This window comes from Pteronotus mesoamericanus, unplaced genomic scaffold (assembly GCF_021234165.1).
Source record: "Pteronotus mesoamericanus isolate MK-2021 breed Mesoamerican mustached bat unplaced genomic scaffold, CSHL_Meso_final contig_557, whole genome shotgun sequence".
Taxonomy (NCBI): Eukaryota; Metazoa; Chordata; class Mammalia; order Chiroptera; family Mormoopidae; genus Pteronotus; species Pteronotus mesoamericanus.
Genome location: NW_026555200.1, coordinates 5,938,898 through 5,956,216, shown reverse-complemented (window position 1 = coordinate 5,956,216; position 17,319 = coordinate 5,938,898). Strand labels below are relative to the sequence as shown.

The window sequence follows — 17,319 nt, the reverse complement described above, 5'->3', positions numbered from 1 at the left end:
ATGCAGGCCCAATGAGGTGGATGCCCAGCCCCAGGCTGGGCGATATCAGGGGACCGCAATCTAGACTTTCTTCCCACTGCCACTCACAGGCGTGTCTGCCACTGCCTTGGTAAGCACTCTGGAGGGTCACTGTGGGTCACCGAACATCCTCCAGGAACAGGGCTGCTTGTCTGAAGGAAGCACAGGCCGTGGCCATCACAGGCTGGGCCGGGCCGCAGCCATGACTCTTTGTTTTAATTTTCAGTCTCTGTATGAATGTCAGGCTGCTTTCCCAGGGGCGCGGCTCGGCCGATTCGAGCCCTTTCTGAAAGTGCCGTATGAGTAATCTGGGTCCTTTCGTAGGTGTTTACGGCAGGTGCACTTTTGGTCTTTTGAGGTCAGAGGCTAGAGCTCTGGACCGGCCGTGTGGGATTTTTCTCTCCAAAATCACTTGTCAGAACTTTCCAGAAGGGTCCCATACTCTTTGTTGATTCTGGGGGCAGGCACTTTTGTATCTCTGCTTGAGCCCAACTCTGCTTGAGAACACAGCTCAGGGGACAGGCGGGATGGGGCAGGGGATTGCGAGCACAGGGCACCCCCGCTGTGGGCGGCACCTTCGCCGGGCGCCACGGCTGGCACGGAGCACACCCGGAGCGCCCCCACGACGGAGCGTGTTGGCGAGCCGTGGCTCCCAGGAGGCCGGAACCCTAACCAGCAGGCAGAGCCAGGGCACCGGGCGGCGGAGGTTGGCTCTGCTGTAATCGCAGATCACTCGGGGCAGCTTCTCTTGCAAAATCCTGGGCTGCAACCACCCGTAAGTGAGGCGTGAGGCGGGGCGACGGAGGGAGGGAGCGTGTTTGATCTTCAGGTGAAAGGCGGCTTTATAAATAGGTCACCTTGTTCCACATCCTGAATTTCATTCTTTCCCCATCTTGAGTCAAAACAATGGTTTTACTGTTCTGGGGTCAGTCGCCCTGAGGGGGAACCGAGCCCGAAAGGAGGTGATTGTGTGTCTGCCTCCTCTGTGTGTCCCTTTCCCCCACCCCTACTCCATCCGTTTGTCACCCGTCACTTTGGATGCGTCGCCAATACCCACACAGAGCACTTGCTCCTTCAATGAACTTGCTCTTAAAAAACAGAACTAAAGGGTCATTTTTAGGATGGGTGGGGCCCCCGGGTGAATTGATTGGAAGAGGTTTTTTTTGGAAGGCGAACTGCAATGTTGTGGCTTTAGTAAAAGGCGCAGCATGGAGTTTCAGGCAGGTGCTGAGCCTGCCGCTCTGTCTGAGCCGGGGACTGACATTCTTGTACCTCTCCAGTCACGGCCCCCAGCCCCGCTCCCCGCCCTCCCCTGGCCTTGCAGAGGGGCGCGCAGACCCTGTCCAGCCAGCGCGGCTGGGTTTTGGATTCCCGCCTCGCCCTTGTTTGGTGTGGGATGGGCGGGGTCAGACAGCTTCCCCATATCCATGGGGCAAATTAAAATTTGTGATTTAGAAAACAGTAGAATGGGACATCCTAGGAGAAATCATTGTAGAAACAGTGTCCCTCTTTCGGATGGCCTTGGAGCCATAGCTGGCAATCCCAACCTTTCGCCTAAAGGCCCCCGGTCAACTCGGGATTCAACATGTGTCTTGGAGGGTAAATTAAACGCGTATCCTGTGCTTGATTAAAAGAAGTGAACACACGTGGAAAACCTTTGGGAATTGCTTTGGGGACGACTTGTTTTTGTGAGTGTAGTGTGTGTGTTAAATCGATATTTTTCAGCCTTTTGTTCTTTTTTGTGTGCTTAAAAATCATTATCATTACAATGCAAGTAATATATGCATTTTTTAAAAGTGTCATTTCAAAAGTGTTCAAAGTGAATTGTCTTCCTCCCGCCCCGCCCGGCAGGGTTAACCGTTGTGAGAAGCTCTGCGTTTATTCTTCCAGGCCCTGCCCTGTGCCTACAAACAGATAAAGGCTCACAGAGAGCATCTTTGTAAATTCCGTTCGTACAGAAATGGGATCGCGCTCTGCATATTGTTCTCCAAGCTGCTTTTTAACATGCAACAGCATCACATTACATTTTATGTTAAGTCAGTACATCTGAAGGGCTGCCTCCCCCTCTCCGAGTCTGCTGGCGTTCACGGTTCAGTGCGTGTCTTTGTCCACGTGTCCCTGTGCAGGACTCTAAGGTTTCGTGGACTCGGGAGAGCAGGCGGCGGGTGATTGCTGGGTGTTTTGTACCTGGAGGGCACCTGCAAGCGAGAAGCATGTCCCCCATGTCTGTGTGTCTCGGACACACACCCACACCCCTATTTGAGTGGCACCCCCTCATCCTCTCGCTTCCCTCGACCTTTTTAACCCTGTGTCCCCCCCGCCGCTCGTCCCCTGTCCCCTCACCGACAGCACTCTGGCAGCACCCATTTTCTCTGTGACTTGGGGAGTGGAAACAGTGGGCGTATCCAACAGGTGTCCCCGCCCACACACACAGGAGCCTTAGTGGCGGCGGGTGTGCCCATTTCCTCCGCCTCCAGGTCCTGAAAGGCCTGGCCTGGGTCTCAGCCCCCGACACAGGGAGCTCAGGGATGCCTTTGACTCCTCGCCATCCAGGGATCGGCATCCGGCTCCGGGCTTCCTTCCCTGCGTCTCCGCTAATTCCCCACCCGGCTGCCCCTCCACCTGAGGGCACGCAGGGCCCCCCTGGAGGAGCCCGAGAAACGAGAGGACAGGTGGTTTTGGGGGCCCTGCCAACCCCTGGCTTAGAAGTGACCTTAAACTTGATCTGTTCTAGCTCAACATTCTAAGCACTTGGGTCTTGGCCCTGAGACAACGTCCATCTGTAGAGCCAGGTGCTGTGACCAAGAAGAGGGGTGACTGATCTTTATTCAGTGTACAGAGCACAGATGAGAGGGGGAAAAAAGTGACCTTGCCAGTCGTACCTGGTCCTCTCTGGACCGCTGTCTCCGTTGAGTCTTGGTGAAGCATGGAACACCCATCTTGCGGGAGAGCAAACAGAAGCTTGGAAAAGCCGCGGGGAGCCCTGGGCAGCGGCCCCAGCCTCTGTTTCGGTGCGCGAGTTCCCCCAGGATTGGAGGCCCCAGGGGAGGAGCCGGGGGGAAGGAGGCGTCCTACCAGACTGCGGTCCCCAAGTGGGGACGCGGGGAGCTCCCGGGCACTCGCAGAAGGACAGAGAGCATTTAAAAAGTGATGAAAGGAGGAGGGCGTCCGCGTGGCTTCAGGTGCCTTGCAGGGATGTGGCGAGGTGTGGCCACTAGGCAGGCAGGGAGGAGGGAGTGTTGGCTCTACCCATGGCTTGGACACAGGGTGGAGACTGGAAGGTGACGGGTGAGTCAGAGTGGCCCTGGGGTTGCCGCAGCAATTGACCGCCTAGGAGGTGACTCAGAGGGCAGGACAGCCCAGAGGCGGCAGAGTGGGGGGCCCACAACCCCTGGCTAGGCCCTGGGTGCCCTTGTGCCGAGTCACCCCATGATGCCGCGAGTATCTGCCCTCCTGCCTCTTCTTCCCAGAGACTCCCTCCGCTCAAGGTCGTGTGGTCCAGGGGCGGGACGGGGCCCTCCCTACTGGACGGCTCCTAACCTGGGGGCCCAGGACGGTAGGAGCTAAGCGCAGGGGTCAGTTACGTGGACTTGCCTGGCAGCCGGCCTTGAAGGCGGCGGAATCTCGGGCCGGGAAGAGCTTGTGGGGCTGACCTGGGCAGACAGACGGCCTGCCCCAGTGAGGGGACGCTGTCTTCTCTGGTCGCTCGTTCTGAGGTTGGTGGGACTCGGGGAGAGGAGGGTGGGGAGGTTCCTCCTCCTTTGCACCTTATGCTTTCCCCCTGCTGCCACCTCAGTGGACGTCTTGTGCTGGCGCTGTGGCGGGGGGACCCTTTGTATAGCTCAGCGCTTGGCCAACTCTGCGTCGCCTGTTCTCGTAAATAAAGTTTTATCGGAACCCAGCCATGCTCACTCACTTGCGCACTGCCTGTGGCTGCTTTCATGCTACAAGGCAGAGCTGAGTGGTTGTATGGAGACTGTCGGGTACACAAAGCCTAAAACATTTACCCTCTAGCACGTTGCCGAAAAAGCGGATCCCCGCTCCAGCTCCGGTAGGGGTCACTGATGTGACCAGGCCCAGGCTCACTGGCCTGGGGGCTCCTCCCTCTCACCCCTTCTCAACCCGCCCCATTGTCTCGTCACCACCCCGCCCTTCCTCCCTGTTACCATCCTCCTCCATTCCCACCCATTTCTCTAAAAGTATTTTAAATTCATGCATTGATTGGACTTCTCTCCCCACCTTCCTCTCCCCCAGTCCCACCGGCAGGTGTCTCCGCCCCCACCCCAGCCTCCTCTGCACTTTTCCGCCTGCTCCCATGGGTGGGTGGGCGGGGGGGTCTCCCACGCAGTGAGATTTTGGAAGTCCTTCCTGCAGGGATGGCAGAGCCCAGGAAAGGCTGCGGCCACCCTGCTCCCAGGAGCAGTGAAACAGGTGGCCATAGGAAGTCCATTTTCTCCTCGTCCTCCCCGAGAGTGGACCTGTGTCCCTCCTGCACCCTCCGCTGGCGGGGGCAGGAAGGATGCTGAGAACTGCCTGGGGCCCACCTCCCCCCAGCTCAGAAGGGTGCTCGATGGAGGCTGGGAGCCCGGAGCGGCACTTCCACACCCAGCCGCAGGCTCTCCCACCCCCGCAGGCTGGAGGGGAATCCTGGAGCTGTCGGTGGCTCTCCGGGGCCGATGGGACTTGAAGCTTAAAACCGGGATTGTCCTGGGAGATCCAGGACGTGAGGTCCCAATACCCATGGAACTTTCTGGAATCAGGGTGCTCCCCCCGCTGCAGAGGGGCGCCTCAGCTCTGTACCGCCTTTTGATACAAGGGGTCCCCGAGACTGTCTTTGAAGAAATGACGGTGTCAGGGAGGCCTCTGTTCACACCAGGAAGGGGAGGGTGAGAAGCATGACCTGCCCACTGAGATACAGGGGTCCGGGGCCAAATGGTCCCACACGGGGACGTTCCTTCTGCCCCGAGCTAGCCCCCAAGAGGCCTGGTTGCCCCGGAGACTCGTCTCACGGGGTCTCTTCGCAGGAGAGGGCCAGCTCCGGGCCCGCCGGAAGACCTGAGGGACACCCACACAGCCCCTCTGCTCGTGCCTCCTGTCTTTCTGGCCCTGCTGCCGCGGGCGCACCACCAGGAGGACAGTGGTCCCAGGCTCCCAGGTTCCCTGGGCGCCAGTCCCTGCTTCCCGTCCCAGCAGGCACTCTCCTTCCACGGCGGAAAAGCAATATGCCAGCTGCAGAGGGGAGCCCTGCGGCCTGCCACCCGAGCCCCTGTGGATTCTCTTCATCGCTGGCACCTCAGTGCTGCTTAGAGGAAGTGACCCTGTGACACCTCTCCCAGCAGCCAAGCCCATTGGCCTCTGGCCCGGGCCCCTCTGCAGACCTGTTTAGTTACATTTGTGTAGCCAGGAGCTGCCTTCTTCCTTGTCTGGTCGGTCCTAGGAGCCCGTCCCCCACACCGGCAGCCAGGAGTCCCTTCAAGGGCCCAGGAGTGAGGCTCGGGAAACCAAGGTGGCCTGTTATTTCCCCTTATTCAAGGTGGGCACTGGGGACAGGAATGGCAGGGGTGATCGGGGTCCCATCTGCCCCACATTTCAGCCCCTCCTTTGGGTGGAACCTCCCCCGCCCCCCCGATGGAGGGGATGGTACAGAGGCAGGGAGGTCTCTCCTTCGGCCCCACGGCCCCGCCCCCCCTTAAAGGGGCCAACAGACGGGGACGCCAGAGCAGGAACGCGGTGTCCTGGAGGCGGACTTCCTGCCCAGGTGGGCTGCTGGAGCCCGAGGAGCCAAGCACTGGCTTCTGGTAGGAGGGAAAGTGGGAGCCATCCGACGGTTGGTCCAGAACTACCTGGGGGTGAGGGGTGAGGGGTGAGCCTCTCCAGGCCCACCCGACTGTGGGCTGGCTCAGGGACCTTGAGACAAGCGTCCCTGGCACTGCAGTCCATGCCCGATGCGGCAGGACATGGGACGTCCTGGGGAGGTCACTGCAGCCCCAGGGCCGCCGAGCCAGCAGCCCGTGGGGCCTTCCGACCGAGCCCACTCGCGCCCCTGCGTTGAGCTTGCTGCCTACCCCAGGGCTGCCCTCCCTGGTGAGAGCCAAGGAGGCCTGTGCAAGGCAGCTGTGCTGGAAAAGAGGGGGGTGGGGAGGTGGCATCCCAGGAGCTCCCGCTGCCTCCCAGAGCGTCCCCTCCTCCCATAGCAGCAGGCACGGCAAGTGAGCTCCCCTTGCTACGGCGGGGAGGTGCCCGCTGCATGGGCTGACTACGGGAGCGGTGCCCACTTGGCCTTCTGCCCTGGGAAGCCACGATTAGGTACGTGGTGCACCCGGCACCGTGGAGCACAACGCCAGCCCCAAGCCTCCCTCTCTCCATGCGGCCTGCCGGGCGGGTGGCCTCTCCTCCTTGTGATGACATCGCTGCAGGGACAAGCAGGGTCTCCTTGTACCCCAAGGCTCCGCCCGCCCCATGTTGGGTGTGATGAGAGCCCAGAAACCAGGCTGCTGGGCCGAGTCAGCGGTCAGCCTGTTTGTATGAACCTTGTGTTCCTAGTTAACTCCCTCCCCTTGTCCCCTGCACCCCTGCTCACCCTGCCTCCTGTTTTCCTTTCCATCCATTAGGCCGTACTGGACGCTCCGCAACTCGCAGAGGCCGCCTAGCAGCCCTCGGGAGAAGAGGCCCCGCGATCGATGAGTTTGCTTTGGGAGGTGGTGACCAGGTGAGACAGGAGGCCAACATGGGTCAGAAGGTCACTGGAGGGATCAAGACTGTGGACATGAGGGACCCCACGTACCGGCCCTTGAAGCAGGCTCTCCAGGGCCTGGACTACTGCAAGCCCACCCGCCTGGACCTGCTGCTGGACATGCCCCCCGTGTCCTACGATGTCCAGCTGCTCCACTCATGGAACAACAATGACCGCTCACTCAACGTCTTCGTGAAGGAGGATGACAAGCTGATCTTTCACCGGCATCCGGTGGCCCAGAGCACGGACGCCATCAGGGGCAAAGTCGGGTACACGCGGGGGCTGCACGTGTGGCAGATCACATGGGCCATGAGGCAGCGGGGCACGCACGCTGTGGTGGGTGTGGCGACAGCCGATGCCCCCCTGCACTCTGTCGGGTACACGACCCTCGTGGGGAACAACCACGAGTCCTGGGGCTGGGACTTGGGGCGCAACCGGCTCTACCACGACGGCAAGAACCAGCCGAGCAAAACATACCCAGCCTTCCTGGAGCCGGATGAGACGTTCATTGTCCCCGACTCTTTCCTGGTGGCCCTGGACATGGACGATGGGACCCTGAGCTTCATTGTGGATGGACAGTACATGGGAGTGGCTTTTCGGGGACTCAAGGGCAAAAAACTGTATCCTGTTGTGAGTGCCGTCTGGGGCCACTGTGAGATCCGCATGCGCTACTTGAATGGACTCGACCGTAAGTGTCTTCTCTGCTGTCCCTGGACTGCCTATGTCCCTGGGGTGCTGGGTGGGCCTGGCCGGAAATTTGTCCATTGGAATTAAGATGTCTTTGGGTAGATCTCCCAGCATATTCAGATCCTCAGAGGTGACCTTTGCCTGCCTCTAGTTAAATGAAAAATTCTAACCAGAGTCTGCCGGATAACCTGGCAGCACGTCATGGGTGGTTGGACAGATAGATGGATGGAAGGTTTGGTGGATGAATGGATGGATGAATGGATGGATGGATGGATGGATGGATGGATGAGAGGGTGGATGGGTGGATGGATGAATGAATGAGTGGGTGAATGAATAGATGGGTGAGTGGGTAGGTAGAAGGGCGGTGGGTGGATGGGCAGGTGGATAGATGGATGGGTGAATGAATGGACGGGTGGGTGGATGGATGGGTGAATGGATGGTAAATAAATAAATAAATGGATGAATGGTCTTTGATAGATGTGGTTTGTTTCTGGTTGACCTACTGCTTCTCAGCTTTTTGGCTAAGGTCAGGTGTTTCTGGTTGACCTGTCTTTAGGTCTGACCTGCAGTTGACCAAAGTCTAGCACAGTAGCCAGCGCATCATTGGGCGGGGCTTTGCAGCCTTGGTGGTTCTCGGTCCTCTCATGTGACTGTACGCCAGCGGCCCTGCACTCTCGTTAGACGGGTTTAGGATCTTTCTCCCCTGGGGCTGGAGGCTTCTGCGCAGGCTTCTTTGGGATGCAGTCCCCTGAGAGGGGCTCGTTCAGTCCTGATGTCAGGAGGCCTTTAGAGAGGAGCATATGGGTTAGAAACAGCAGAGTCAGCAGCAATTTTGACCTGTCCCCTTGGAGAAAGGAGTGGCCATTGTTAGACCATGTGTGTAAGTAACTCACATGATGGTACTGTCCTAGTTTGGGAGGTGACAGGCTTTGTGGCCACCCGGCTGGGAGCCATGGTGGCAGGTGATCCTGGAACTCTGGAACTGTCCACCCCCATGCTTGACCCTCCCTCTGTCACGGGTCCCTCCTACCATCTGACAGTCTCCCCTTGCAAAGGTGGTGGGCTGGACAGCTTCACCCACCCAAGCGCCGACTGTCATGGAGGGGCCGGTTTGATCAGTACCCTGAGACCCAACCCCCACCGCAGGCCAGATGGTGGGAGGCCCCTCTGGGCGCCAGGAGCACAGATGCTTACTCTGGTCTTGCAGTCTCCAGACCTTCAGGTTTGAGGGGGGCGGGGGCTGTGCTGGGAGGGGGTCGTTGAGAACTGCTCCGTGCCCTGGCCCCCGGGCGGAGGCTGGGAGTGCCCGTGGCCTGGACCCATGTCTGACTCTTGTGTCCAGTGCTGAGGACGTCCCTCCCCAGCACCAGAGTCACAACGCCAGACGTGGCTTCTCGCCTTGCCCAGTCCTGGCCCCATTTTGCATGACGTTAACTTTGGAGGATCCAGACGGGGAAATCCGTGAGCTGTGGCAGCGTCCTCGGCCCCCTGCATGTGTGGGGAGCGGGATGAGGGGCCGTGTGTCAGAACCGCCAGCCTCGGCCTCTTCCTGGCACCTCGGCTCTCTATTAAGAGGGCATCTCAGATCCTAAGGGGTCGGGCTGCTGTGTAGAAGTGGGCGTTAGGGGAAGACTGGCCACTGGGAGGCCAGGGAGGAGCTATGACAGCTGTCTAGGGGAGAGGTGACGGGAGCTAGTGCTCACTTGACATGTCTAGGTGGCTCTGTAAGTCTGGAGACAGGGTCTGAGACAGTGGTCAGTTGGGGAGGCATCTGCGCCGGATGCTGTTTCGAGGCATGGCCCTGGCATGGGGTCACCTGGGGGGAGGGGGAGGGCTAAGGCCACACCCTGGGGCTTGTCAGTGCTTGAGGTCGGGTGTACGAGGAGGAGAGGAGGCAGAGTGCCCATGGTGCTGGAGGGGAGATTGGTGTCCTGGACACCAAGTAAAGAAAGGACTTCATGAAGGACAAGGTGATGCCAGGTGGAGTGTGTTGACAGCTGAGAACTGTCCATTCACTCTGGTGACAAGGTGGCTGCTGGAGACCTTGATGAGAGTCATGTGGGTGGGGAGGGGTGGGGTGGGGTGGGGTGGGGTCAAACGCCTGACTGAGTGGCTGGTTTAGAGAGGAGCAGGGAGGGTGGTGTGTTCATTTCCTGGGGCTGCAGGAACAAATGACCACTAGCTGGGTGGCTTAAAACAACAGAAATGCATTCTCTCACAGGTCTGGAGGCCAGCAGTCTGAGGTCAGGGTGCTGGCAGGGCCAGTTCCTTCCGAGGGCTCCCAGGAGGCTCCCGCCCATGCCTCCTCCTGGCCTCTGCTGGTTGCCAGCAATCCTTGGCTTGCAGGCACATCACTCATCTCTGCCTCCTTAGTCACGTGGCCTTTTCCTCTCTGCCTCTCCTCTTCTTCTAAGGACACCAGCCATTGGATTCAGGGCTACCCTACTCAGCATGACCTCATCTTACCTAATCACAACTGCAAAGATCTAATGGGGTCACACTGGGAGGTTCCAGGTGGTCCTAAGTTTGGGTGGAAGAGTGGACACTAGCCCCCCCTCTACAGATGTGGGGACCATAGAGCCATGGAGCAAACAGAGCCCATTCCCATAAGACCTGCTTCTCTTTGTGCCACCACGGCCCAGCACTGGGGTGGCAGGGTGCCTAACAGCTCTGTCCAGTGGGGTTTGCTTTACCTTCCAAGGCAGGTGAGGAGGGAGGGATGTCCCAGTTGGACTGGGTCTGGGGCCCACCCAGGGAGGAGGGCGTGGCAGGTGGGAGCTCCAGCCAGGTGTTCGTGGTGTCAGGCCTCAACTGGGCTTTGCCCTCAAAGCCTTGGAGGTAGTTCTGATCCATTACCGCGCCCTGGGACACCTGGGACCCTGTCGGCACCCTCCTTCCCCACCCCACCCTGCCCCACCCATCACCAGGGCCTCACCTCTGCAGGGAGCCGCTGTGTGTGGGTCAGGTCAGCTACAGCCGCCCATGAGTGTGCCCTCCCTGGGCCCTGCAGTGGGCGCTGGGTCTCCCAGCCACTGTCCCCTGCACACCAGGCGGACCCTCTCCACCTGAGTCCCTGCCCCATGCCGGGGACACTCCCCCACCCTCCAGGGAGCTCTGGCCGCAGGTCACTTGTTCTGACTCCTCCTTAGGGGCTTGAGACCTCTGGGCTGAGGCTGCCACCAGACAGGCTGCTCTGTCATCCTGCTCTTTCCTAGGGAGAAGGGCGGGGGACGGTCCTGTGGTGAGGAGGCCAAGCCCAGCTGGGGCCCCAGGACTGCCTGCCACCCCCCCCACCCCCGGAGATGCAGAAGGAAAAGGCCGATTTGCAAGCAGCACACCACTGCCCCCCAAGGGAGAGTCCCTGACCCGTGGGTCCCCCTGTCTGCCCCCACTGGGAGCAGGTGTCCCCACAATGGAATCATTTTCGCTGAGTTAGACAGTCTCAAGTTCCCCCTTTCAGGTTCCCAGATAAGCTTGGTGTGGTCTGTCATGATTGCGGGCTTAGCCAAGCCTCAGCTCATTTCCTCAGGAGCTTGTCGACTTGGTCACCTCCTCCTGGGGCACCTCCCTCGGTGCTGGCCCTCTCGGCACTCCCATTCCAGCGGGGCCTTGGGAGACTGACCACCCCACCCTGCAGGGGCCTCTTTCTGGGGAAAGGGGCCATGTAGGGGGAAGGGGTTGTTCTGGACCACCTGCCCCCCAAAAGGCCGGTTCTACAGGGAGAGTGGGCTCTCAGAGATGAAGGCCAGGGGCCAAGGGTGCCCGCATTACCCAGCTGGGTGGCATTCTTCCCTGGTTGGCAAAGGCAAGGGGTTTCGTGCCACTGCTTTTTTGTGAGAGCTGCTTGAGGTAAAGGGAAACACACGTGTATCCTGGGATGGCTGTCCCACGGTGACTTTCCGTCTCAGGGAGCGTTTTCACTGCCACTGCCTGCAGGAGTGAGCCTGAGGCCAGTCACAGGAGGAGGTGAGGGTGGGGACATCGCTGAATTCGGGGCACTTCCTGATGGGAGACATTGGTCTTTGGCCCCACCCACCCACCCACCCAGAGCTCACTCACTTAGCCAAGAACTAGACAGGGCGTCGGGCTCTGGGGCTCAAGTTGTGTTGTGGTCTCAGGGGACTTTGAGAGCCACAGGCTGCAGTACTGGGGCCACCAGGTAACCATTTCTCCTAGACACGCGGAAGTTGGCACGTGGGCGCGCCAGTTCCTCAACCTTCTGCTCCCATAAGTAGCCCCTGATTCACTTCCTGGTTTGTGCGCTGCACGCTGGGCGCCGCCCCCTCTCATTCACATAAACTGTGTAAATGAGCCTGTCACCTGGGCTTCAGGGGCTGGCAGGTGGCCAGGAATTGTCCATCAGCTTTGCCTTCTCTGTTGGGAAACTTGCTGGGTGGAACCTCAGTAGGCACCCAACTTGGTGGATGGGGCAGGATACAGAGTCCACAGCCCCCAGGTAGAGTATTGATGGGGGAGGAGGGTGCTTCCTCGGTCCTGTTCGTGACCAACCAAAACCCGTGGGACAGACACTTTCCATGGCCGGGCGCCCACATCTGCTTCTGTGGCGGGAGCGTTCTCGGCTTGCCCGGCCTTTGAAAAGCGATCAGACCAGGGCCTGCACGTCATCGTTTGGCTCCTGCAAGGTCGGCGGGGGGGTGACCTCTTTGTGTCCTTGAGGCCCCCAAGAGTAGACCCACACTTGGGATGCTTGGGTGACTGGTCATACTTTCAGCTCCCAGCCTCAGTGTAGCTGTCAGTTGCCGCCCCTGTAGCCCCTCTTGGAAGAGCTGCCACGTCCCCTCCCATCACATAAACCCCCCCTAACTGGGCTATTCTGTGTGGCCCAAAAGGTGTTCAGGCTGAAGAAGCTCCCCCCACACAGCACTTTCACGGGGGTCGGAGGCATGGCTGTAGGTCCTTGCCCCTTCGGGTAAACTGCAAAGAGCAGCTGGGAGCTTCTCTTCATGTTGGCGTAGAAAGAGCCGCACTTGAGAGTTTCATGGGCTGGTGTCTATCCATCTTCTAGCCCTTGGCTCTCAGACCTTGGATGCCGACCCTCCCATCCCTGAGCCTGTTTCCCCATCTGTAGGCTGGGGACCACAGTCCTCGGCAGGCACACGATAGGTGCTCCACAAGCCACAGCTGCCGCGGGTGCTGCGCTGTGAACCCCTTGAGGAAGGGAGCTAGACTCCGGCTGAGGCAGGCCCCTGCTGGTTAGAGGTGCTCCTCCATACAGCTGTGCGTGGGTTGACCAGAAACCCATTCAGCCAAGAGTGCGTGATGGGAACTACCTCTCAGCCCTCACTCCACAGCCTGGCAGGGCTCTTGTGCACATTCAATGGCTCTTGATGCTTCTCAAGTGCCTTCAGCCACCAGGGGAAGTCCCCCTGCCTCCCAGTGGGGGCTGAGCCACGTCCTTGGGGAGGCGGGGTGGGGCGGGACAGAAGAGAGCCCCCGAGCGGAGGAGAGGAAGCACCCCCAGTTTCCCTGCACGGTTTGGTTGAAGGGCCACCCCCCAACAGCAGGTCTAGACCAAGAGCCGCACTTTCTGGCCTTCACGATCTCAGCTGGATGGGACTTTGGTGGTCAATTACGCATCTTAGCAGATGGGGAAGCTGAGGCCCAGGGAGCTGAGCCATCTGCTCTGCAGGGTGGACGCAAGGAGCCAGATCTAGGGTCGCCCAGGGAAGGATGCTTCATGATAAGGGAGACCCAAGGCTTCACGAGTGGGCAGGGGAGAAACCTGGCTCTACTCACCGGAGTCTGTGGAACCCTCGACCTTGCAGGATGCAAGGTCATTTCATTCATCCTCCTACCTCCAGCAAAGGCCCTGCATCAGAGCTGTCCACGAAAAACATTTACTACTTCAGTTCCTTCCCCTGCCACGCCCCGCCAAGAGGTGAAAAGCAGCTGTTTGTCTTCTTTTAAAGCCTGGAATTTAGCAAATGCATGATCGATTCTAGGTTTTGTTGTTTTTTTTTTTTTTAAATAATAGGTTTGTAGAGATGTAATTTAGGCGCCATCCATTCACCCATTTGAAGTGTACAACTCAGCGGCCTCTAGTATAGTCACAGCTGTGCAGCAGTTGGTCCAGTCCGTTTTAGGACACGTTCATCACCCCAAAAGACACCCTCACTCATAGCAGTCGCTCCCCCTGTACCCCGACAGCCCCAGCTATAGGGTTTGGTCTTTAACGATTGAGGTGGTTTTTTTTGAAATGTTACTTTTAATATTCTGAGACACATTGGTGATATTAAAGAACCTTAATCTACTTTGTTGTCGGTGGAATGGGCTCTCTAGAGAAACACCAGGGTTTTTCTCGGGTTATTTTTTGGGGGGGGGGGGTTTCTGTTTTTTGGTCTATTCTTTGTTTTGCTCACAAAGGAGACTCAGAGTCAGAGAACATGGTTGAAGACACAGGTCATTCATGTCAGCTCCTACATCCAGAACACTGTGGTGTGGCCCAGAGGTGCTGCAGGTGTGCTCACCTGTCCCAGGTTTTAGGGGAGAGGTCAAGGGAAAGGAAACCCCGGGAGGAAGGGCGAGTGGGGTCCCCGACGTCGGACGAACGACTTGCAGATTCTCTCTGAGGCGGAAGGTCAATCCGAGACATGGGCCGCGCAGACCCTCGCAGGCAGGGAGGCAGGGACTCAGGCTGCAATGAGAAGCTGCTTTCAAATCCAGGTGCCCAGCCTGTGACCTGGCCTGTTAGGTCCTCTCTGTGCCTTAGTGTCCTCCACTGTCAAATGAAGCTGAGAACAGTGCCTGTGAGCAGTTGGGCTAACACAAGAGGAGTCCCTTTCTGAGAGCCCGCACGGGGTCTGGTGCAGGGTGCCCGCGGGGGCCCTGCTGGCTGCTGCTTGTCCCGTATGTAAGAGCAGAGACGGCCTGGGTTGGACTCCTAGCTTCGCCCTGGGCATTATTTGGATCCTCTGTCCCTCAGTTTCCTCCTCTGCCTGTGATTATGAAATGCTCGTAAACCATTGTGAGGATTAAATGAGTTAGTGCTTGCCGAGTGCTTACGAGGGTGCTGGCCCAGAATGGATTCTGTGTTGGCTATTAATAATTCATTTACAATGAAAAGTGTGGAGTGATCAACTGTGCCTTGAAGCTAACATTAGTGGTGCTACCCTGTTGTTAATGTTTGTTGTAGACCCGTCCAGAGCTGCGCTAAGCCAACATGCTCTCTCTCTCTCTGCTTCCCCAGCCGAGCCCGTGCCGCTCATGGATCTCTGCCGCCGCGCCGTGCGCCTGGCCCTGGGGAAGGAGCGACTGGGGGACATCCACGCGCTGCCGCTGCCCGCCTCCCTCAAGGCCTACCTCCTCTACCAGTGACGCTCCACCCAAGACCCCAGCACGACAGCCACCTGGTGCCAACTCACCGAGCCTCCGCCGCACCTGCACCTTGGATGGGCGTCTGCTGCCGGGGGAGGAAGGCCCTGGTCCTCCTCCTCGTCCTCCTGGCTGCCCTTCGGGACACAGGCGTGCACAGCTCTGGACACAGGCTCCTCCGTTCCCCTGCCCTGCCTTGGCGGAAGGTCCCTGCACGCTGCACCACCACCCCTCCTTGGAAGAAGACACAGCAGGCTCCTAGGAAGCTCGGCCCTGAGTGCCCACCTGCTCTTATGGGCGCACGGGTCGCCTCCACCTGCCGGGTCCCAGGGCGGGGCCGGCGAGAGGGGTCCTGGCACCGAGAGCAGACCCCAGGGGTGCCCACAGGTGCTTAGACCAGGGGTCATGTCCCGGCAACCAAGCTCAGGACGTCGGAAATGCACCAGAACACCCAGGCAGCCACCAGAAGTGGACCTTCCGTGGGCTGAACACTCAGCATCAGTCCTGGCTGCCGGCACCCCCAGACCCTGTATTTATTCTCTGAACAATAAGAAAAGCCATTTATTTATTCCATGTAGAAAGGGACCTTGTTTTGGTCACCTCTGGAGTGTCCTCTTGCTTTTCCTCCACCTGCCGCTCCCCGGCATGTGTGTCTCACCTGTCCTGCTCGCTGGGCTGTGTCTGTGGCATATCCCCGTGTCGGCACAGGTATCTTTGTTTGGGTCGCTTGACCTACAGTTTCCAGGGGGCTCTGCTCCGAGTCCCTGAGCGGGTCCCCCGGGGAGTGTCAGCCTCCAGTGCAGGATGGGTGCCTTCGGAGTCACAGCTGCACAGCTGTGGCAGCTCCCATATCTCCACCCAGTTCCTTACACTCGGGCTCATCCATCTCTGCACGTGGTTTTATTTCCGTAGTCTTCCGTGGCTTCTAGGGGTGGGTTAGGTTTTGCTTTCACCTTCCTGGCTGAGAGTCCCCACTTGCGTCCCACAGGACCACCGCACCGAGACCGGAGGGGGTGTGGGTCTCCACCCTGAGCAGCCAAGAGCAGGGTGGGATGAGGGAGACCAGAGCGGGGGTGCGCCTCACGGGAGCCCACGCAAGTCGCGGCTTAGCGCCCGTTCACCGTTCACCGCAGGCTAGAGGGGCGGGGCGGGGTGGGGCACGGCGCTCAGCAGGAGAGGGAGCCCCTCTCTGCCGCGGCCCCCCCACGTAGCAGCCCCCAGCCCCTGCCACCCCGTTTGCCATTTCTTTATCTCGAAGTCACCTCCCTTAGAGCCTGACTTTGGTTCATTTCTGTACAGGTACAATAGATAATTTTATTTGTTTAAAATGTTTAATATATATGCATATATATTTGTCCGTAAGAATTATGTTTTAAACAGCTGCTGTAGGGTACCTTTAAAAAAAAAAAAAAGTCTTCCAGTGGAATATATTTTTTAAAGCACAAACTTGGTGCCAAGACTGGGTGAGGAATGTAAATTACCCCCTTATTATTGTGAGGGTTTTGGGGGTTTTTTCCAGGCATGGGAACCTTACCTGTAAGACTTTTCAAGATTTCCCCTCACTCCTGGTTCAGGGCGGGTCCTGTTCTGACGAACGTTGCACACGAGCGAGTTTCCCTTACACAGATCCAGCCTTACCGCCTTGACCCAGCCCCTCCCGCGGCCGTGGGCCTCGCGGGGCTTGTGGCCATCTCTCTGCAGCCCCACCCCCAGCACCCGGCTCAAGCCCACCCTTCTCTCCTCTCAGCCCAGCGCCCTCTGGCCTGTACAGTTTCGAAACTCCCATTCTATTTTATGATGGTTGATAATAGTCAGTAACATAATAAAGGAAAGTTTATTAAAACACAAAGCCACTTTTGAGTCCCTTTTTGTGCTTTGGGGGAAGGGAAAGAGGCGCGGCCGACCCCTCTGGGTCCAGCCAGCTGCGCTGCCCACGGTTTTCAACAGACAACGAGGTCATCACCTGCCCCCTGTCCCACCCCTGGGCAGAGGGCGGGGTGCAAGCCAGAGCCCCAGAAGAGCAGGAGGGTCCTGGGTGGAGCGGGGCGGGGGGGGGGGGGTCCTAGGACGTCCCTATCCCTTTCCAGAAGTCTGTGAGCCGGCACCCCAGACCAAGGGACTTGTGACCTGATAGGATCCCCTGCATCCACGAGAGCCTCGGGCTGGTCTAGGGGTTATAAAGCTTGAGTGGGCTTGTTGGAGCCAGCATGGGGGTCCTTGGTGGATTCCAGGCTCCGGACAGTCAGTGGGAGGAGCTGATCATGCATCTTCGTGTCTGTCCCCAGCGCCAAGCACAGGGATGCTGATGAGCGCAGGGTCCCCACACCCACCCCCCAGCAGAGAAAACAGGAAATTCTGGCTTATTTAGAGGATTGGTAAGTGATAAAGAGAATAGTCAAGAAATGTGCTGGACATGATCACATGACATGACTAGTTTCCAAAGAATTAACAAGAGTACGTCCAGCTCCCTGTGGGCATTTTTAATTCTAAAGGCATGTCAGGATCTGGTGGTGCTGGAAAGTGTCCTGGTCCAAGTGCCCAAGACCCTG

The 17,319-nt window shown here is 58.6% G+C and overlaps 1 protein-coding gene across 2 annotated transcripts in view; it reads left to right on the top strand.

Moving 5' to 3' along the window:
• The window catches only part of SPSB1 (splA/ryanodine receptor domain and SOCS box containing 1), a 60,942-nt gene extending 44,347 nt beyond the window's left edge, over window positions 1-16,595 (top strand). For both annotated transcript variants that reach the window (XM_054579803.1, XM_054579802.1), the window contains exons 2-3: window positions 6,630-7,439; window positions 14,646-16,595. In XM_054579803.1, coding sequence (XP_054435778.1) covers window positions 6,746-7,439; window positions 14,646-14,773 — 822 coding nt within the window. In that variant the 5' untranslated portion in view covers window positions 6,630-6,745 and the 3' untranslated portion in view covers window positions 14,774-16,595. The remainder of the gene's footprint in view (window positions 1-6,629; window positions 7,440-14,645) is intronic.
• Window positions 16,596-17,319: the final 724 nt, after the last annotated feature.